This window comes from Sinocyclocheilus grahami, unplaced genomic scaffold, assembly GCF_001515645.1.
Source record: "Sinocyclocheilus grahami isolate Dianchi unplaced genomic scaffold, SAMN03320097.WGS_v1.1 scaffold1223.1, whole genome shotgun sequence".
NCBI lineage: Eukaryota > Metazoa > Chordata > Actinopteri > Cypriniformes > Cyprinidae > Sinocyclocheilus > Sinocyclocheilus grahami.
In genome coordinates, this window is record NW_015506402.1 from 250,583 (window position 1) to 274,272 (window position 23,690).

Sequence of the window (23,690 nt, forward strand, 5' to 3'; positions counted from 1 at the left end):
GTGTAAAATAAAAGTCATTCTCTTATACAGAACTGAATTGTTTTCAGACTACATCAGCTTTTTATGATCCCTTTGTGTGGGGTTGATTCGGTTGGTGTTTCCTGGTGTAATTTCATCTCCGCTTCAGCGGGAGGCCGATCAAAAAGTGTGAAAGGCGATTCAAAAACGTGGAGCATTATAACGGTCATCATTTGTTTCCCATTTCAGCAGGGAATCACTCTCATACCATCTGTCAACGGGCCGCCATCCAAGAGTTACTGTGAGAGGGCTTTGTGACCTGGCCTCACCCGATCAGACTCCGTAATTAACCTGCCCTTTACTGAGCTCACAGGAAAGGATGTACTCTTGCCTTTCTCAGCTGCCCCTTCCCTGAGCTGTTCAGCCCCACTACTCATATATCCACTTTACAAAGCTGATAACCATTTCAGCTGGTTTAAGCTAAAAAGCAAAGCTTTGTGACCAGAACAGTTAGTTTTAACTGCATGAAACTCTGACATCTGCTGACAAATCCATTGTTTACATTTTTTTTTTAATATGTTATTCTTTGATAACTTGGACCAACCATAAAAGGGATCAAATAAAAATTCTGTAAAAGTAAACTAAAAAAGAAAAGAAAAAAAGAAAAGAAAAGAAGAAAGATTTTTTTGAAGATTTTTGTTTGTTCCAGGTAGGATTGGTTCTGAATTATGATATGAAATCATTACATATGACCTGGACCCCAAAACCAGTCATAAGGGTCAATTTTGTTATGATAGGACAATATTTGGCCGAGATATTTGAAAATCTGAAATCTGAGAGTGCAAAAAAATCTAAATATTGAGAAAATCGCCTTTAAAGTTGACCAAATTAAGTCCTTAGCAATGCATAATACTAATAAAAAATTAAGTTTTGATATATTTATGGTTGTAAATGTACAAAATATATTCATGGAACATGATCTTTACTTAATATCCTAATGATTTTTGGCATAAAAGAAAAATCGATAATTTTGACCCATTCAGTGTATTGTTGGCTATTGCTACAAATATACCCGTGCTACTTATGACTGGTTTTCTGGTCCAGGGTCAGATATGATTATGATATAAATTCAATTAGCATTCCTTTGGTATTTGTTTGGTTATGGGATGAGATGAGAATGTCTAAAAGCATTAGTTGAGCCAGAAATGGACATGTTGGGCAATAGCACCAGTTTTGTACTCTTGAGGAAGTCAGCCTTCTTTACCTATAGTTGTCCACCTAAAGTTGAATTTTTGATTCTAAACTATTATGGGATGCCATTGATTTTGCCATTTGGACCATATTTTAAAAACAGAAAGTTCAAGAGGAGCATGTTCTTCTGCATCATCTAAACCTGACAACCAGAATGAAAGGGTTATTAATGGCTGCTCCCATTTTACCTAAACAGCAAGGTCATATGCCATATGCTAATGTCATTCTGTTATGATATTTGAAGACTTGCAAGTAAAAAAATATGACTTACCTGATAAGAAGATCTCTCAAGTGTGCAAACTCGCAATGCGCAACATTTTCAACTGAAATAAACAAAATACAAAGGCATGTTCATTAATTCATCCAGGGCTTCACTGTACTTTCTACACACACCACTTGATGGCAGTGTTGACTAACCTAAATCACAAACAATCTTGCTTTGTGAAGCCTGTCAGCCATCATTACACAATTAGATTTGACGATTGTTACAGTTACCCTGCTGAACAAATCAGCATGGGTTCCATGGAGGTCAACTAACAATCTTTCGGCCAAACCTAGTTAAGAAGTCTGGCGGAGACACCAGCATCCAAAACACAATAAATTACTGGTGACCAGCAAATCACAGCAGACTATGTCTTTAGACTCTCACCTTCGATGATCCCCCACTTTGTTTTTCTTCCCAAGACTTTGTTCCCATTCACCTGGTGCTCCTTATCTGTTCCCACCACAGCAAAGGGGATGTTTTCCTAAAAGAAACATTCACCATACCTCAAAATTTAATTAACTACAAAGTATAAATCCACTTAAAGCAACTAAAGGAACTGTTCACCCAAAAATTAAAATGTGCTGATAATGTACTCACCCTCAGGCCATCCAAGATGTGGATGAGTTTGTTTCTTCATCAGAACAGATTATGAGATATTGAGCATTGCTCATCAATGGATCCTCTGCAGTGAATGGGTGCCATCAGAACGAGAGTCCAAACAGCTGATAAAACAACACAATAATCCACAAGTAATCCACGTGACTCCAGTTCATCGGTTAACATCTTGTGAAGTGAAAAGCTGCATGTTTGTAACAAAGAAATTCGTCAAGACATTTTTAACTTAAAGCAATTGCTTCCGGCTGGAGTCCTCTATCCATAATATTTACTTCTCCAGTGAAAACCTCTTATTGTCTGAATCAGGAGTGAAATATGCATATATCAAGCTCTGCTTACAAGCAAAAACAGTCCAAAACAGTTCTAAACAAATATGTCGGTTTTGATGTGAGAGGACAACAGGGGATGGGCATTTTCAAGGCTTAATGATGGATTTGTTTCGCTTCACAAGACATTAATTGATGTACTGGAGTTGTGTGGATTATTGTGATGTTTTTATCAGCCGTTTGGACTCTCATTCTGACGGCACCCATTCACTGCAGAGGATCCATTTGTGAGCAAATGATGTAATGCTAAATTTCTCCAAATCTGTTCAGATGAAGAGACAAACTCATCTACATCCTGGATGGCCTGAAGATGAGTACATTTTCAGCTAATTTTCAACCCCAAAAATGATACCTCTGTCATAATTTTGTTTCTAAACCCTTCAACAGGAATTATAATTTTAGGGTGAACTAACCATTTAAATCAACGCAGCACAGCAATAAATTCTTACAGTCTTCATACCCTAATCTTATCATTGAGTATCCGGTCTTCAGCGTCCTCGTCATATTCTTTCTGTGGATACACTCTGATCCCGTTGGCCTGCAGGTCCTGCCTTATCTGCAGAGAGAAGCTTCCTGTTAGATGGATTTACAATGATTTTTACAACCTACCGCACACACACACACACAAAAACCGCACAATCACCCCGGGGGTGAAATATGACAGCAGCTTCTCTCCCTCCAGCTCTTCACACTGTATTTTACTAGTCTCAATCTCAACCCTCATGCATTCTTGCACTCAGAGGCCACAGTAAAGTTCACCAGGAAATTCAGTTTTTTTCCTCCTCACAGCCAGAGTTTCGGGCCCGAGGTGCAAAGCATTAGACATTAATGCCTTTGCTGCCATGTGTTCGTGTGGGGGAGGATTTTGGAGTGTGGTTGTTGTACATGGATATGATATCAGCGATTGATATCTTGAGCAGAGTGTGACGTCCGCCCCCGCACGGCGCTCTGCTCAGGCTATTGAGCAGTGAGAGACAGCTCTGGATAATGGGCTGAAATGACAGAGTACATCATTAGGAGTGTTGTTTGGTGTATATTGATAGGAGACACTGTGTGCGGGGGCCGTTCTGGCCCTGCGGTCCGTGCCGTCGGAGCTGTCCAAAAGCGCTCTGTGGGGAGAACTGATGGCAAGTGGCCCGGGCTGAAGTAGTAGCTATACATCAGTCAGAGGAGAGACCGTCTCCCGACGGAGACGTCGCAGACACTGCTTGTAACCTTAGTGTGGCCTATTAATTTTTCCAACCCAGAGAGAGCAACCGCATGCCAAGAGACTTTTGGATATTCGAATGCAATGATTCTCTCTCGCTCCATTCAGCTCAGGTTTTTCAATCCATCTCACTTTTTTTAATCTACGCAGCTAAACTGTGAATTTTGGAAATTCCAGCATTTACAGCAGCAGGTCATCCATATTCATGACCTCAATTATGCGAAGGGCTGAATATTTACGTGTGGGTGGGAAATATAGAGGGGTGAATCCGATTGTGCCTGCATATCATAAAATGTGAGTGAAGTTCTGTACGCAGGTGTTGATGAGGGACAGCTCACCCTCTGTTTGAACTCTAGCCGCTCCTCCAGAGTAAGTGTGTCTGCCTTGGCGATCACAGGGACGATGCTCACTATCTTCCCCAGTCTCCTCATAAACTCCACATCTATAGGCCGTAACCTGTAGAAGAGCAGGATGGATCATTACTAAGGGCCATTTTACACCCTTTTTGACTTATTCTCCAAATATAAGTAAAAATGGGGTTCACAGCATATAGATAATTTGCTTTTGATAAAAGCGACTTCTAAATGAATATATGAAAATAAAAAAAATCTAGATCATGTGAAGCTAAAATATCATTACATGAAGTAAAATAATGTTACATACACCTCTATTCAAAAGTCTGGGGTCAGTAAGTGTTTTTTTTTTTTGTAAATAATACTTTTATTCAGAAAGGATACATTAAACTGATCAAAAGTGACATTTATAATGTTACTAAAAATATCTTTGAACTTTCTATTCATACGACTTCTAAATGAATATATGAAAATAAAAAAAATCTAGATCATGTGAAGCTAAAATATCATTACATGAAGTAAAATAATGTTACATACACCTCTATTCAAAAGTCTGGGGTCAGTAAGTGTTTTTTTTTTTTGTAAATAATACTTTTATTCAGAAAGGATACATTAAACTGATCAAAAGTGACATTTATAATGTTACTAAAAATATCTTTGAACTTTCTATTCATAAAATAATCCTGAAAAAAATGTATCATGGTTTCCACAAAAATATTAAGCAGCACAACTGATTAATATTGATAATAATAAAAAATGTTTCTTGAGCAGCAAATCATCATATCAGAATGATTTCTGAAAGATCATGTGACACTGACGACTGGAGTAATGATGCTGAAAATTCAGCTTTGCCATCACAGGAAGAAATGACATTTTAAAACATATTAAAATAGAAAATAGTTATTTTAAATTGTAATGATATTACTGTTTTTACTGTCTTTTTTGATCAAATAAATGCAACCCTGGTGAGCCAAGAGAACCTCTTCAAAAACATGATTACTTGACAAAAGAATCTTTCCCACCCCAAACTTCTGAACGGTAGTGCATATTTAAATTAAACATTAAATATTAAAATTTAGAATGATTTACAAATTATGTCCATATGTTAAGGTCCACTGCATTCAAAAGACCAGCAATTATCTCACAGCTGTCAGACTGTTTTCATTAAGAAGATGAATATGTTTTGCTGCCAAAATAATGATTTTTCACAAACTCTCACTAGGTTAGTGGGTTAAAATCTCCAAACTAAGACCCCTGAAATTTTCAAATGAAGCCATGTCATACAAATATGACAGACAGCATTTTAACATATGGCTTGGTTGAACCACTGATATGTGCAGGAAGTTGACACACACCAGTGTCCAGTGGCTGGCAGGAAGTAGACACAGCCGTGAACGCGGCTGTCAGGGATTCTTTTCTTCCTGTTGACATTCAGCTCCTCCTTCAGGTATTTTTCATATTGTTCATTGACATATTGTACAATGGGCTCCCAGCTGAGAAAAAAAGACACAGGGAAGGATTAACATCACAATTAACAACATATACTTAAGTTAAAATGTAGAATTCAGACAAAGTGAAAGAAACGTAGTATTTCTTTAAAATAAACATTCTGAAGACCACTAAGGCATGATTTTAGTGTCAAATAAATAATTACTTTAACAGCAAAGCCTATGCCAAAATGCTCTCTAATTACTAAAGAATGTATCTCACACAGTTGTAGAGCTCTCTTGATAGCTATAGTGGGGTCCAAAAGCCTGAGCTAGTGAAAATTGTATTATCAACATAATTTAAATAAAAAGTTGAATCAGCATGAATTTCAGGGTGTCTTTTGGATTTGATTCTGTGTAAAACCTGATAATCATGTTCTCCAGCATGATTTTATAATGACCCAAAGAGCATCCTGTGCTTCAGTGGAAGCAAGAACATATCACAAATGACAGTCACAAATATACTTTTAAGTTATTTTGATTAGCGATCTAGAAATAGTAAAGTATCTTAATTTTGTATTTTATTTTGAAATGATACATAATTCTAAAACTGTGTTTATTTCCAAGATTAAATTAGATTTTGAATACCACACTTTAATTGTGGTCTCAAACTTTCGGACAGTATGAATTAATCTGATAAGCTTTAAAACGTTGCTCTCACCAGTTCTCATTGTTGATTTGGTCTCCAAATCCAGGGGTGTCAATTACTGTAAGCTTCATCTTCACCCCTTTCTCCTCGATGACTAGAAAATAACAAGACAAAAGAGTTAGAGAGTAAAAGAGTGGAAGGAAGAAGGCTGAAATAAAAAAAAAATCAAGATGGATCCACAGCAGACTGAATGAAGAGTAAGTTGACAAGGATTTCACCTTCTTTTTCCCGAAACATCAGTTCGTAGGGACTATCAGTTAAAATCGTACACTGAAGACCCTGAGCTTTTCATTTAACCTGATATAATGCTGCAAGAATGCAAATCAGCCTGCAAAAAAAAAAAAAAAAAAAAAATTTCTGGGCAAGGAGGGGCCCCTTCTGGAACCCTGGCATTGGTTGATTGACATTTGTTGTTAACTCACCACATTAATTCTTCTGGATGAGGCAATCAAAGAAAATATGACGAGATTGTAACAAGGAAAAATTTAACTGTCAGTCAACACTCCAGTTTATGAGTTGCTATAACCCTATCTGATGATGATTGATTTTTTGTTCGCAGTGGGCCATTAGCAAAAGAGAGTGCCGTTTTTTGGATTGGTGGGCCAATGATTGAAAACCCCCTCATGATCAGCTAATGGAAACACATATGCTTCTCTTTGCATGACTCAGCGACAAAGCAGGGTTTAGTTTTTCCCATATTCACCCACATGGAGGGAGTACAGCTGAATGGTGGCATTGAGCGGCCCGCCACTTCATTTTCTGCACTGTGTAGTCTTTGCGAAAAGGGGGGGGATTGCGTAACACTAATTTCCCCTGGCGGTCAGTTTACAGCCCAGCTTTTTTTTTCACGGGCTGTGAGGGCCAGTAGGCAGCTTTGTAGTGTGTGGAGGTGTCAGGCACCCTGAGAGTTTGGTACTCTTTGTTTTCCACAGGCCTGCACTTTGGAAAGATAAAACTGCTGGGAAAGCAAGGGACAACAAAACATCTGCTAGACGAACTGTCTCAAATCAGAGAGTGCAGAGGCAATTTAGTAGTTTAGCAGTAACACAATGAGTAGTTTTGTAATTTTGATAGAGAATACAAGAACAGGTCTGTTGTTCCGACCTTTTTAAAGTATTTGCAGAAGGTTATATTTACACTGATGAATACTGAAATGATCTCTAATGAAGAAGAAAAAGGTTGCTAGGAAACAAAAAGGCACCATTAATTACAATCTAGACAGAACTTTTTCTTAGCTAAAGAAGAAAATGTATTTGCTGGGAGGACTGGAGGTATCAGTTATGTTTCAGCTAAATTTTTTTAGATGAGACAATTGTTACATATGTACCAATTGTTACACAACCATTCAAAAATGTGGGTACTGAAGTTCTGTTTAAAGAAATTAATAGTTTTAACTATTTCAAACCAATGCTGTTCTTTTGAACTTTCTATTTATCAAAGGATCCTTAAAAATGAATCACAATTTCCATGTAAACAAACAAACAAATAACTGTTTTCAACACTGACAATAATAAGTGATGCACCAAATCAGCATACCGGAGTAATGGTTACTGAAAATTCAGCTTTGCATCACAGGAATAAATTACAATTAAAAATATATTAAAATAGAAAACAGTTATTTTAAATTGTAATAATATTTCACAATATTACTCTTTTTACTGAATTTGTGATCAAATATACAGTCTTGGTGAGCATAAGACTTCTTTCAAAAACATACAAAAATCTTACCAACCCCAAACCTTTGAATGGCAGTTTATATGATAATGTAAATTAAAAGATTTTAATGTAAAGAGTTTAATGGTACAGAACATTTTTCCCCATCAGTAATCGTACAGATAATAAATTCTCGCACGAGGGCTAATGCAATCAAAATAGTAAAACAAATTAAATATTTGCATCATGTGTTGAGCTTTACGGACTCGCTTTTCTGAAGGCTAACATAAAAAAAAAATCTAAAGGAACAGGACAATCTCATTCACTGTAATGTTTATGTTGTGCTACGCTGAGAAGTCAGTGAGGGGTGTCTCCTGAACCATGGGGATATCTCAGGAAGTCACAAGCTGAACAGTCTTATCGTCAATCTTCTTTTGTTAAGAAACAGCACACCCAGCTTCTCCCAGTCTTTTACTCTCATCCACCCTCTCTTCCATTCTGCACGTCAAACATTTATAAACTATTGGGCCATAAGTTTTGAGAGGTCTGTGAGCAATGAGATTTGGCTATGGTAGGACAGAGATACAACAGATGCTGCTATAACTGGATAGAAACCTCTTTCCAGTTGCAATGACACAGCTATGCTAAAAACACTTGTTCTTGACCTTACACAGAAAACTTCCCAAAGCTCCTAAGATTTTGCACAAAGAAATATACCGAGACAGCAGAATTACAGAATTACAGGAAATGACAGTTTTGAACCTAAATACAGACTTCAATAATTTGACCTTTGGCTAATTGAAGTGAAAGCTGCAAAGAAGCAAAGCTGTTGCAAGAGTGTGACACAGGTTAACATTTACATATCTAAAACCTGTCAAGGGGAAGTCGGAAACAGAAGAGAGATCAACAAGCAGATCTAGGTCTAAAAATTTCCCTGAAAGCAAAATCAAATGACTCATTTTAAAACCAGTAGGCAGCAAACTAAAGGAATAAGGAGAGAGGTTTAGCATAGCGGCTATGAAACCTGCACATGGCTGTAGCAACAATTAACACCATAGCTTCAGCGCTAGCTCTCTGTAGGGTTTTGTAATTGGATATTTCTGTGCCCATATCCAGACTGGGGGTAAAGTTCAGCGGTCTTCATACATTTCTACTGTCAAGTAGGAACCATGGCAATTAACATAGCAGGCTACGCTAATGACCCAGCCCAGCAAAGGCCTTTGCACAGCAATTGACTGACACTTAAAGCTACAAGCGGAGGCATGCTTATCCGGTGTCTCACAACATCCTACATCTGAGATGCAAACTTGTAGGTCATTCTATTGGGCAGATTTGTGATTTAGATTAGATAACTACATTAAAACTAGATAACATGGGTAACTCCAAAAACTTCTGACCCAGATGAAAATAGCAGGGGTAATTACAAACCCAATTCCAAAAAAGTTGGGACACTATACAAATTGTGAGTAAAAAAGGAATGGAATAATTTACAAATCTCATAAACTTATATTTTATTCACAATAGAATATAGATAACATATCAAATGTTGAAAGTGAGACATTTTGAAATGTCATGCCAAATATTGGCTCATTTTGGATTTCATGAGAGCTACACATTCCAAAAAAGTTGGGACAGGTAGCAATAAGAGGCCGGAAAAGTTAAATGTACATATAAGGAACAGCTGGAGGACCAATTTGCAACTTTTTAGGTCAATTGGCAACATGATTGGGTATAAAAAGAGCCTCTCAGAGTGGCAGTGTCTCTCAGAAGTCAAGATGGGCAGAGGATCACCAATTCCCCCAATACTGCGGCGAAAAATAGTGGAGCAATATCAGAAAGGAGTTTCTCAGAGAAAAATTGCAAAGAGTTTGAAGTTATCATCATCTACAGTGCATAATATCATCCAAAGATTCAGAGAATCTGGAACAATCTCTGTGCGTAAGGGTCAAGGCCGGAAAACCATACTGGATGCCCGTGATCTTCGGGCCCTTAGACGGCACTGCATCACATACAGGAATGCTACTGTAATGGAAATCACAACATGGGCTCAGGAATACTTCCAGAAAACATTGTCGGTGAACACAATCCACCGTGCCATTCGCCGTTGCCGGCTAAAACTCTATAGGTCAAAAAAGAAGCCATATCTAAACATGATCCAGAAGCGCAGGCGTTTTCTCTGGGCCAAGGCTCATTTAAAATGGACTGTGGAAAACTGTTCTGTGGTCAGATGAATCAAAATTTGAAGTTCTTTTTGGAAAACTGGGACGCCATGTCATCTGGACTAAAGAGGACAAGGACAACCCAAGTTGTTATCAGCGCTCCGTTCAGAAGCCTGCATCTCTGATGGTATGGGGTTGCATGAGTGCGTGTGGCATGGGCAGCTTACACATCTGGAAGGGCACCATCAATGCTGAAAGGTATATCCAAGTTCTAGAACAACATTTGCTCCCATCCAGACGTCGTCTCTTTCTGGGAAGACCTTGCATTTTCCAACATGACAATGCCAGACTACATACTGCATCAATTACAACATCATGGCTGTGTAGAAGGATCCGGGTACTGAAATGGTCAGCCTGCAGTCCAGATCTTTCACCCATAGAAAACATTTGGCGCATCATAAAGAGGAAGATGCGACAAAGAAGACCTAAGACAGTTGAGCAACTAGAAGCCTGTATTAGACAAGAATGGGACAACATTCCTATTCCTAAACTTGAGCAACTTGTCTCCTCAGTCCCCAGACGTTTGCAGACTGCTATAAGAAGAGGGGATGCCACACAGTGGTAAACATGGCCTTGTCCCAACTTTTTTGAGATGTGTTGATGCCATGAAATTTAAAATCAACTTATTTTTCCCTTAAAATTATACATTTTCTCAGTTTAAACATTTGATATGTCATCTATGTTGTATTCTGAATAAAATATTGAAATTTGAAACTTCCACATCATTGCATTCTGTTTTTATTCACAATTTGTACAGTGTCCCAACTTTTTTGGAATCGGGTTTGTAGATAACAGTGCAATAGCATATACATTTTTTTTTTAATTTAGTCTCATTTTTGCAGTACTACATGCCTTTGCACCCCAGAGAAAGGGAGCATGATTTCTTTACTTGTCCAACTGAGTTATTTCTGAATATAAGAGACACCACTATCAAATTGTGTTTGTTAGACCCTTGTCAGACAGACTAAAGTGAGAAATGAAGATGGATAGCTGGGTGCGCGACTACATTAACTACTGAGGGCAAGCACACACACACACACTCAAACAATACTTTCATTTAAAGGACTAGTGAAGTTGGCTACGGCATCTGCCTTTCATGCCTCTCTCCAACGAAGCATGGTGGCGCCGCCAGAAGCAAAATGGAGATTCATTGCTTTCTCATTGCCGTATGCGGGATGTTTGAAAGTACGTGCATCTCTCTGCGTAATATACAGTTCAGCTTTCTCTGCTCAGTATAAAATGGAGCAGGACCCTTGTATAGCTGCAAACATGGTCTTGGAGATTTTTTTTTTAATTGATCTGTTTTTATTGTACATGATCATTTCCCCTATTTTTATATTGTTCACACATACATTCAAATGGAGTATATATTGAAAGGCTATGCTGTATACAAATCGTTCACGTCAAAATTAAAGTATACTTTGGGCTTAATGCTCACTTGTAGTTAATCTTTAAAAACACAAAAAAATAAAGTTGCGATGAAATGGATGTAAGAACTAATCATTTCTACTGTATTGTGATGTATTTTCTAGTGTCTCGGAAAAATGTATGGTGGAGATTTGGTTCCATGCTTGCAGGGCTGACTGACTAAATGATTGGAGAGAGAAGTCTGTCATTTCCACTGAAAGATCCAGTTATTACATTTCCATGCTTACTTTAATACCAGTGTTAATTGTAGCTAAATCTTTAGCTAATCTCAAAATGAAAATCCATTTCCATGCTGTAAATTATAATGTTATAATGCCTAAAATTGCTATTTTTACATTTAAATTGTAAACAATTAATTTAAATGTAAGTGTTATATGGTCAAATAGTATTGAAATGAAACCAATACCATGGTTATCAATACAAGTCCCAAAATGTAATCACAATGTGTTGACAATTTTATTTAAACATTTTTCTTTCAGGAAAAAAAATCAAGTATAGTATCCTCAAGTACAGTATGTCAAGAAAATCAGTGAAACAATCTTCAAGTAGAGTCAAGAAAATCAGTGAAACAATCCATAGTTTACCTCAAAAGCAAAGTAACAAAGGTACATCCAAACATTCTTTGCTTCATTGCCAAAACAAGCCTAAATGAAACTTAATTCTACACATCTTCACAAAAACACACCTTCCTGTTTGGATAGAAGAACCCAAGCCTCTATTGATTGTTACTCTGAGTCCGGAGGAAGTATGCAAGACAGAGATGGCACATTGCTCAATCAACCAATTCATTCACTCAGCTGAGCTTGCTTCATTAAAGCCAGACGCCGTGCATAAGTGGTGGCCTCCATTAGAGCAACAGTCATCTCCTGACCAGTGGGATAAAATACGTCCCCTGCACATTCTTCCTCTGTCATTCTCTCTGAAAGAGAGCTCATAATGACAGCTGTGGCCCGATCTCAACAGTTGAAGTTGTGTGATTGATCTCTCCTAATCCATCCCCCTTGTAGGCTTTTTAATTTCTTTTTCCTTTCAGAGCACATGCTCTGATCACTCTGGTCCTTTTCCAAGTCAAACCCTACACAACACTGAGCAGCCTCCAGTTTGTCCAGTCTAAATGTCATTCTTCTTTAATCCTTCCATCCTTTCAGAAATCACTCAGGCCAACTCTCTGTAGTACGTCATCTTATTGATATGTGCTAACCAGGTGTAATTTGTTGCGTTTCTAGTTTGTAGTTTCTACACTGAAAATAAAAATGATTCCAAATGCACAAATGAGCGGGATTTTATAATACCATAAATAATGTGAGAAGTGTGTCCAAAAAAATAATTTAAAAGCACAGCGAGGCATAGTGCACTAACAGTACACTTCCTCAACTACAAAATAAATGTGGATATTTTATGTACTCAACAGATTTCCCTATGTAGCAGATGAGGGGAGGCTAAACATGCTAAAGCTATCAGATTGGTTTGAAGCATAATATCCGATAAATAAAACAAACAAAACAGCAAATGCTAATAAAACCTGTTAGGTATTGTACTTCTCTTTGTATGGTGCAATCAATTCTTGCCGGAAGAAAGAAATTTCTTATTTTTATATTTACAATAGAACTAGCTTAGTTGCATGTACAAAATATGATAGTATTGTACAATTACAATAAAATAAAATAATAAATAACAGCATCAGTTTACATTACCTTCATAAACTGAATAAAAACAAAGCAAAAACACACCTGATTTTTTTTAGTAGTGTTTAAAAAAAAAGGCATTTTCTGTATTTTTCTGTACTTGCCATCTTGCTCCGAGCAAAGCAATTTGAATGCAACTGACGTCATAATTACGGCTTACCAACTCATAAATATAAACTTCCCAGGAGGACATGAACATACCATGAAATTAATGCACTATATAGCATTGTGTAAAGTGAATGTACATCATTTGGGACACATCTATTTACAAAGTGCCCTTTTTGTGGCTGTTCAGGACAGAAGCACAATTTTGAAAGACTTTCAATGTTCAAAGATGTTTATTGGGCCAAAAGGGTGCAGTTATGATATTTCCAGCAGGGGCAAACAAGGCTGTGCAAACTAGCAAAACCTTGACCTCTTGGGTGTGACGGGTATTTGATGTGGTAGCTGTGAAGAAAGAAGCGTTCAATACTCACTGTGGCTGACTGATTGCAGGTGGACAGTTTTCGAGATCTGCTCCTCATAATTAGGAGTGCAGGACTTCCTGCTGACCTTGGACTTGAAGAGTGTGTTTACGAGCGTTGACTTCCCCAGACCGCTCTGACCTGTCAATGAAAACGAGAACAGATTTAATGGCTTTTGTTTGTAAACTGCAGTGAAGTACAATTAACTGCATATGTAGCAGACCCTGGGCACGTTTATTTGCAGGACGACCTTTGCTTAGCATTAGCGGGGGGGATAAAAGAAATAATGACGTGTGTCTATTCTACCGTGTGTTAAAATTGAGGTAATAAAGTATCACATGACCAGGCAGCGCAGGCCTCCAGGGTTTACATAAGCCCTTGATACTGCAAATCATCAGTGATGTAATAGGGCCAGGTCAAGCCAAGGCAAAGTGCTTTAGCGTCTTATCTGGTGGGTGTTCAAACACACTGACAACACCACACCGCCGGGAGCTTTGGGGAGCTTTTCCACTTAATGACTCTTTCACACTAGTCCTCACGGAGATCAGATCAGAGGGAGGATGCTATTACGAGAGAGGGAGCCTTATCAAGGCCATCTCAATTCACACAAATAAGGGTAAATCTATGGGGCCACCTTCATAGCCTCAAAGGACATGTGCTCTGTTAATGTGAGCCGCTTAGTATTGAGTGCTGATGATGGGCAGTGTGTGTTCTGTTTCGCTTAGAGGACCCCTAGGGGCCTACCGGTCAGCTTCCTGTTCGCAGGGCAGGGGTGGGGAATGTGCTAAATGCTCTCACCGTTCCATTTCTAACTGTTGAGAGGCCTGGGCGCCTTGGGAAGCTGTCAATGGATGAAACGATTTGACAGAGACAGACGACAGAGCCAGGGAGATCTGGCTCCTCCATCATTGCCCACCTCAACAGAGGCTTTGATGGATTTACGCCATGGCCTCTTACCATAGAAGGCAGTTGACATCAAATTTATGAGGAACTGACATCCCACGTTGTGTGTATCCTCCTGGGCCTATTTGATTTACCAGTTCAGACAATGCCTGAGCAAAGCAGGGCTTCCTGAAGATTTCAGTGTAGTCACACATAGGCTACTGTACCTGGTCTATAGGGATGGGAACAAGAGGTTTTGATTTCCCTAAATGATTCTTATACCATTTTGGAAGAAATATTAATAAATATCTGGAAAAAAGAAATGCAAATCCATTGCCAAATTTTGATGAAATTTTTGTGCCATACTTTTTTTGGACACATTGTCATATGAACAACTAGTCAGTAACTACACTGATTTAGGCTGTAAGTGTTTAAAACCAGTCAGAACCAATTCATGCGTTTGGGAATCAGACTACTCTATTTGCCCTGCATCTTTTTGATTCACTAACAAGAACCGACTCATTCATTCATGATTCAGACTTCACCTGTCCTGCTCATAAGACTATTTCATTTTGCAAAAGGACTGCACTGGTCGTGCTTTGTTGCAAGATTTATATTCAGTAGTGACATTATTTAGAGTATTTTAGTACACACTGTTGAAAAAAAGTAGTAGTTTAAACCCAGTAAGGTGCTTGTCTGAGACATGCATTGACACATTCACCCAGAAGCACCGCGTTGTAACAGCCTGTCATTTACCACAACCACATGAAACTCTTAACAAATTCAGGTAGTAATTTTACCAGTGTCATATGTGTTTAACTCCAGTTGATTTCTCAAAAGCATTTCAAATGGTGAAAACACATCTCCTCTGAGACACTTTGAAGCACAATTTACAAAGCTTTTCTTTGAACACAATATCTACAAAGCCCCATTGACTTGAGGGCGACAACAAAGCTGAATGTATTGACTGCATTAAAAATGTCAGAATATGCTAAACTCGTATTTGGGAGCAGACTGCTATTTGACTTATGGGAAACTGGGAGACTCGCAGTAGTTTAAGCCCAGAGGCTGCAAAAAGGTCCTGACCTTTACAACTGAGGACAAACTACACAGACCAACAGACTCCAAGTGCTACCATATGTGTGTGCGACTCTCGGATAAGAGCACCCCAGGGCAGGAAAATGTGGACAGGCGAGCGTAGCAAGCCAAACTAATCCTGTAGAGTTTCCTCCACTCCTGCGGTTTCATCCTGTTGTGTATATCTTGCTTTCGCACAATTCCTCCTCTTCCTGTATCTTGTCAAGTTTGCATTCACTGTCATGTCATGCTAGCTAATACATGCTAGCGTTCCCAAACACACCCTTGTTAGAACCCCTGCCCTTGTGCTTTACAATGCACTGTCAAGGCAACAGCAAAATACACAAACAGAAGATGTACATAAACCATTCAATTGTTTTAAATTCAAACATTCCATGTTCAAAATAGAAGTCGTTTGCACTACATTAAAGGGAGAAAACAAATGATCTATCAATAGCTCTGTGCATCGAGAGTGAGTCACACAGATCTTTCTTGTTCCCATTTTTCTACCACCATTTCCATGCCTGTCTCTAACGGGAAAGGGAGAGAGCGGTTCACCTTTGATGCATGTCCAGAGTAGCAGGCATGGAAAGCAACAGCATACATACTACAATACCAATGCTATAACCTCCACAGTTCACTGAACCAAGGAAGAAACTAGCACAGGCCAAATGTTAGAGAGCCAGCTTTTGGGGGAGTGAGCACTGTTTTTGCTCTGCAGAATTAATCACAATACTGATCTGCTTTAACACGCCTTTGATCTGCTCCCTATCAAACAGGTTTCAAGCTGCTCTGGATAGAGAGGTGAAAAGCATCCAAGTGGCCAAAATGAGAAAAGGTGAAGACTGTTATTGTCATATCTTCTCTTTTATAGTAAGGGTGTGTGAAGCTCACCTAGTACAAATTTCGACTTGTGTATTTATTAAATGTTTCAGTGAGTGTTTCTTCAACTTTGGCTACTTTATCAGGGATTTATTTGGGGAAAAAAAGAAAAAGTTAGATAAAAACTGATGTTTAAATGTAACTGATGTCATTTTTTTCATGCTTATAACTGATTTAAAGGCACAATATCTAATTTTCGCCACTAGAGGGCGCGTATTCAAAATAAACAAGAGGCAAAGGCTAGTTTGATGAGTGTGGAATCATGGGAGTTGTCGTCTTCATCCCCACAGCCGATGCAATCCGGCGGGACTCGGGCAGAAATCAAGTTCATGGATGAGCTAATGATTTACTAATGTAGTAGAATGAAGCAGGGTGAGGCTGAAATCCATCGAAGCAAAACGAGGCCTCTGAACGAGCGTGACATACGGCTCAAAAGCAGCGGAGCTTTTATTATGCCACAGTCGACCGCTTCCACTCCTTCCGGTCGTGAGAATGTGGGGGAAAAAGGCAACACTGTTTTATCATACTAGATACATTTGAAAGTTCTGTTATAATGCTACTCTGTGCGGTCGTCACCTGTCTATTAAAACACACAACATATTAAAGCGTCTTTGGTGTTTACATATTTTCTACAAAACGGAAATCGAGGGTGTATGACGTCATTGGCAGGCGACACAATGACACTGTGGACACGCTCCGTGTCACTAGTTAAAATTGCTTATTTCTCTGGATTTAAACATTCTTCGAAACATTTGGGATAATGTAAGTACACAAGTCAGCAAAATATATAACACTGTTCTAGTGGTTTTTGGATATTTTAATAAAAAAATTTTTTCAAAAAAATCTACTTTTATTGTACATAATTTCTAATCAAGCTGTAATTTTAGCAAATGTGTGAAAATATTGTGTATATAAGATACCTAAAATGTGAAATTAGCCTTAGAAAAATCAAATAAAATAATCAGCAATAATTTAATTTTATTAAAAATGTCTTAAATTAAATACAATACAATTAAATACAAAGCCTAAATTAAAGGGGTAATTCACAACTGGCAAGACTAACTTTTAAGAAAACTCGACTGTCTATGCCAGGGGTGCCCAAACTCGGTCCTGGAGGGCCGGTGTCCTGAAGAGTTTAGCTCCAACCTCAATTAAACACACCTGAACCAGCTAATCAAGCTCTTAATAGGCATACTAGAAACTTGAAGGCCGGTGTGTTGAGGCAAGTTGGAGCAAAACTCTGCAGGACCGAGTTTGGGCACCCCTGGTCTATGCAGTAGGTCTGTCAAAATGACTGAAAAACTAAATTCAAATTTTCCACTTAAATATGATCAAAATTCGAATTATATTCGAATATAATTCGAATATAATTATATTAGAATTATATTAGAATTTAAAAGGCATAATTTCAGTTAGGGGAAAAAAAAGCTTTTGGCTTCTCTCCTGAGGCCACAAGAGGGCGCATCGAGCAAAATATTATGCATGTTTCTTCAAAGCGTAATAAAATAACATGACTATATTTGAAAAAAGGGCATAATGTTTAAAATAATGTTTATAAACCATATATAATTAATAAAGTTGCTTAAACAATTAGAAAAAAAACAGCACCATGCATGTATGCATAGTTTAATACAAAGGACTGAAAACCAATCACAAAGAGTAGGCTACTTTCTTCATTTAAAAACATGAGATACAGTGGGTTGGGGGAAAACCGCCATAAAGTCTTAAGACATGTTTTTTAAAAGTTGAACTTGCATTAATTTTACATATTCCGAGTATGGGTCACCATACTTGGCCACATGTCACGTCACTTTCTTTCACTTTCTTTTCTCTTGTGCGCGACGCGAGTGCAACGCTGATAGATGCCCCACTAGAAAATGTGATAAATATGCATTTTGTGTGAACGGCTTGGTTTCATTTTTGCTGTAAACAACATATTCGCCACACTGATGCTCTCGTTTTCCGCTATATATTGAATGAACATTGCATCTGCCGCATCTAGTGGGTTCAACTGGATAGGCTAACAAAAGCATTAAAATGCAATGAAACTTACATTGTCTTCGCATTTCGTGCGCCACTGATAAGGCTGTCTGACGGCAGACGCAGATCTAAAATTTGAATGCAACGTTTTTGCATTCGAATATAGATTTTTTAATTTGTTCAACGAATATTCGAAATTCGATTTTTTTTTTTGACAGCCCTACTATGCAGTATGCAGTAAAATAGTGCTAAATGAATACAGAAAAAGGGATGTGGCATTCCCTTTTACCAAAAAGATAGGGAAACTTCAACACCCATAATGCTCTGAGCTTGATCCAACTGTCTGTGGGTGGGAATACAAAGATGTGACCTATAGTTTTAACAAAAACCTTGAAGCTGTCAAACGTCTACTGGATGCTGTGTTTTGCTGACAAAACAGGTGACATGGAAACAGAAATAGACATTGTTCATTTACATGTACTACTTAAAGCCGTTTAAATTCAGCGAACTTGTCCTTTCAGATGGAAATGAGACTGTTGTGGGAATTTTTATTACTTTAAATAATAATAATAAAAAAGAAAGACTAAATGCTCCTGGGATGGGTGGGTCTAACTGAGTGTCCAAACAATGACAGATGGCAACGGGGTTGTAGGACTGTTTTGGAAGAACAGTTTGAAAAGCTAGTGGTGAAGTCAGTGGTGCAGAAACGACACACTTCAGCTTTAATTTGTTTTGCTGACATCGTTGTGGAACAGCAGCTGATACTGTGCTTCTCCGTGAGACTCACAGCCTTTGAAGGATTTGGCAAAATGTCCTTTCTATTACCACTATGGAGGAGCTACCAAGGGGAAAGAAAGCACAAGCAAGGGAGAGGGAAACCTGGCAACTCAGTTTAAAAAATTGAGGAATGAAAAAAGTGGAAAAGAAGAATGGCTCTCATTGGAGAGCTGGATGGCCTTGAATCTGTGATGCTACGGCCATCATAAATCCCCTTGGCTGGCCCAGTTGGGGAACACTCTGAGCCACATTCGGCTAAAGCCTGGCCCTGCCTCCCAGCCCACAGAAAACACAACAATAGCCCTTGCCATTTAATTAGGTAAGGCCCACATTCAGCCAACACCCCCTCCTGTTCCTCCTCCTTCCTGCATGCTTACCCTCTCTCTTGCTAGATGCACAGGGGGATTTTGGAGGTTCCAGTGCTCTGATTGGTCAGGCTTGAATATGGTGGCCAGTTTGAATCAGGCAGATGTCCAGTAACTTCCCAGTACAATTAATACCAGCAAGCTCTAGCCGGCAGAGTACAGTACTAGTAGGTAACCTGGCATAAAATCTGTGACTTTTAAGTCTTCTCATGAATTTCATCGAAACACTCTTTTCCATTTTAATCTGTTTTAACATGTAATTTATTCCTGTGATGACGGAGCTGAATTTTCAGCAGCCATTACTCCAGTCTTCAGTGTCACATGATCCTTCAGAAATCAATACGCTGATTTGCTGCTTAAGAAACATTTCCTATATCATTTATCATGATCTTATATCATTACAACATTTCATAACATTTTTAAACTTCTGTGTATCAGTATTATTATTTTTTTTGTAGAAATCATGTTTTTTGATGAATAAAAAGTTCAAAAGAACAGCTTTTGTTTGAAATAAAAATCTTTGTAAAAATGTAAGTATTTACTGTCAGTTTGATTAATTTGATGCATACATGCACACATATCATGTATTGTAATATTAAAATATTGCAATATAATTTGGCTATATCACCCATCACTTACTACCTATGTAATATTTGTTTTTAACAAGCTCTTTCTGAATAACAGTCTCTGAAACAAGCTGAGTTTCAAACATTTCCCTTAACAGGCAATGGCACCATTTCCTCTTCACCTGTCTGTGTTTCCTGTTAGAGGCTGAACTATATAGGCTGAACAGTCTCCCTGCCCCCTTCACAGACAACCATATTCAGCTATTGATGCTTGTGACTTTTTACCTGATTTGACACCTCAAATCTGTTCTATTTGTATCTTTGCAGTCTTGGTTAAATCGTCCCTATCTCAACTAAGCTCATGAGGCAAAAACTAAACGAGGTAAAGTTCACACGTTGAGCAGAGAGAAAACAAGAGGTGTGAAGTCATTTAGACCGAGCTGTTATGCCTGTCACTTGAAATTTCAATGTACTTTTCTGAACCAGGTTTGAGGGCTTTGTATTTTTAAAGGCTTGATATTTTTTCCTGTTCAAATACAAACTGGACATATCCTGCTTAAAAAAACTGTTCAAAAGTCCAATTTAAGTCAGACCAATGTTCCACTTACCAACCACCATGATATTAAATTCAAAGCCAGCCTTCATGGTTTTGCGTCTCATCTGGTCCAACACTGCCTCAATGCCGACATATCCGAATAGAGCTCTGCCCTTGATAATGCCTTGTGTGTCAGATTCACTGAGGCATGGCAGAGGATGTTCTACCTCCACCACTCTCTCCTCCACCTCCATCACCTCCTTCTCCTCCTCCATCCGGACAGGTGGCTCCAGATCCAGGCCCTGCTCCTGCGCCGTGTCTGCCGAGAGAGAGAGAGACCCACAAGTGTTAACATAAACAGAAACCTCTCAGAAAGTCCTTAAACAATACTACACAGGGAATTTTTTCTTTAGAAAAATCTCTATTCCAAATGAGTCCCTGCAGTTTGTGTCTGAAAGGCTTTGACAATAATTCCACATATCAAGGGTACCCTTCTGAAACCTAAAAATTACAAACTAGACACTATGGAACTTTGGCAATGCGCAAGGCATTAAATGAATCACATTCAAATGTGATAGGAAAAATGTGTGTAAAAATATTTTTTATATTTCTATTTAGCTTTATTTTTATTTCAGATTTGAGTTTTTCATCTAATATTTACATTTTATTTTATTTCAATTAACAAAAATATTTTAATAGTTTTAACAAATGATAACAAAACTGTTTAAATTATTAAAAAAAAAATTTTTGTGAAAAAGTTTGTAGAAGATTAGAAATTACTGGCCTGGCTAAGGAAGCAGAAAAAGCCCTGGACCAGGTTAGGTTCGTTTCCTTCAAGCATTTTTACACTGAGATCCTATTTTGAAGACATTTATCTAGCGCCCACGTTTGCTGACATGTTATGTGCTAGCATAATGCACAGTTCACCGCTGCAATTAATTTGAGGAAAAGATGTTCATTTTTTGCCGGGCTTGTTTATGAGCCAGAGAGCTGTGTGCTGTGAGCATGCTCAGAGCATGCAGGTGGAGATTAATACACATTATGATGACTGACAGGAGGCAAATGTAGGTGAGGCGCAGATCGATTCAGACGGGGAATTGAAATAATGAGGACGAAGAATTGAGAATTGTCCATAATTGTGCTTCCATCCCGGGCTGAAATGAGGCATTAGATTCATTTGTTAACGCTTGATATGTGGGTCAGGAAGAGGTTGAATTTATCTTAAGGTTTACTCTGCATTCACAAAAAGGAAATGGATATGTAAAGTAGCCCCAATGCGCATTGAACTTCATGCAGCATAGTGTCAGCAGTGGAAAAACAGCAACAAAGAGCAGAAATAGGGTTGCCGCCGGAATGTCAGTTTGTTCAGCTCAATTGAGTTCGCTCGCGAGAGCGGCCAACACCGAGACAGCAGTTCACACGGCACTGGTTAACTACTGAGGCACGGACACCTGTCAGATGGCTCGGCCGGATGATGCCCCATCTGACTTAGTGAGTGCAGCAGCAGGGGGTGGATAGTCCTGCTGGACTAATGTTTTTTTTTTCTTATTCCTGTACTGTAGTTTATACCATTACCATCTTGAGACAGCTCTGTTTTATAAGAGGATTGGTAACAATCTCCCTGATAACCTCTAAATTTGTCCTGGTTGAGACAATACTCCAGTCACAATGTTCAAAACAAAGTCAAAATCACACTATGTCCACAAATATACATGATAGCTGCTCAGCGTTGGGCAAAATTTGAAATTTAAGAAATGACTTGCTCTTAAATTATTAATGTTAATATAAATAGAATTAGCCACACCCACAGGATGTTGAATTAATCTTTTGTGACATTTATTTACTTATTTTATTAAGTTACTGTATTGTATTACTGTATTTATTTGCAGTAAAATTGTATTTAATATGTATATATATATATATATACACACACGCACACACACACACACACAATTTTACTGTATCTACCGAACTTTGTAATGACAATTTACTATATAACATACAGAACAGACAGACAGACAGACAGATAGATAGATAGTCTTAGAATAACATTATTACACCAAGCATATTTTTACTTTTTTTTATTTAAAGAAGAAACCAAACCAATACATTTGAGGCCTAATGCTATAGAAAAGCTATAGAATGCTATGGAAAAGCAATAAACGTTTTTTCAGCTTGTTTACTTTCATATAAAAATATGGCATGCAGCTGCATCAAACAATGGTATAAAGCTATTTAAAATATCATTCAATGTAAATTGTGATAATTATAATAATCACAATTACAATTTCAAGGGAATGATTGACAATTATGATTTCTGTCATACTCGTGCAGCCCTAATATGAGAAGATCTAGAATATAAAAAGAGATCATCTCAATTTTGAGAAGACGAGCTGCATTACCCTGCCAAGACCACAGCTGCTTTCACACCCACATGCGAAGTGTGCATGTGTGTGTTAAAATCAGCTCATTTGTGTATGAAAACATGGGACTGTAAAATGATCCCCATGAAATGCCAAGTCTACTATCCTTTATTATGCATTGCTAATGGCAGTGACTGTGAGCTGCACCCAACATGAGACTCTGATTGCTTCATATTATTTAATTTTATTTTACACACACGCACACACACACACACACAATTTTACTGTATCTACCGAACTTTGTAATGACAATTTACTATATAACATACAGAACAGACAGACAGACAGGCAGACAGACAGATAGACAGACAGATAGATAGATAGTCTTAGAATAACATTATTACACCAAGCATATTTTTACTTTTTTTTATTTAAAGAAGAAACCAAACCAATACATTTGAGGCCTAATGCTATAGAAAAGCTATAGAATGCTATGGAAAAGCAATAAACGTTTTTTCAGCTTGTTTACTTTCATATAAAAATATGGCATGCAGCTGCATCAAACAATGGTATAAAGCTATTTAAAATATCATTCAATGTAAATTGTGATAATTATAATAATCACAATTACAATTTCAAGGGAATGATTGACAATTATGATTTCTGTCATACTCGTGCAGCCCTAATATGAGAAGATCTAGAA

The 23,690-nt window shown here is 38.0% G+C and overlaps 1 protein-coding gene across 3 annotated transcripts in view; it reads right to left on the reverse strand.

Annotated features, from left to right (window-relative positions):
• Positions 1–23,690, reverse strand: part of septin12 (septin 12) — an 80,999-nt gene that overhangs the window by 1,336 nt on the left and 55,973 nt on the right. For all 3 annotated transcript variants that reach the window (XM_016254078.1, XM_016254079.1, XM_016254080.1), the window contains 8 exons: positions 20,698–20,943; positions 13,573–13,701; positions 6,124–6,205; positions 5,331–5,468; positions 3,961–4,078; positions 2,876–2,971; positions 1,859–1,955; positions 1,481–1,532 (listed from right to left, as the gene is read on the reverse strand). In XM_016254078.1, coding sequence (XP_016109564.1) covers positions 1,481–1,532; positions 1,859–1,955; positions 2,876–2,971; positions 3,961–4,078; positions 5,331–5,468; positions 6,124–6,205; positions 13,573–13,701; positions 20,698–20,943 — 958 coding nt within the window. The remainder of the gene's footprint in view (positions 1–1,480; positions 1,533–1,858; positions 1,956–2,875; positions 2,972–3,960; positions 4,079–5,330; positions 5,469–6,123; positions 6,206–13,572; positions 13,702–20,697; positions 20,944–23,690) is intronic.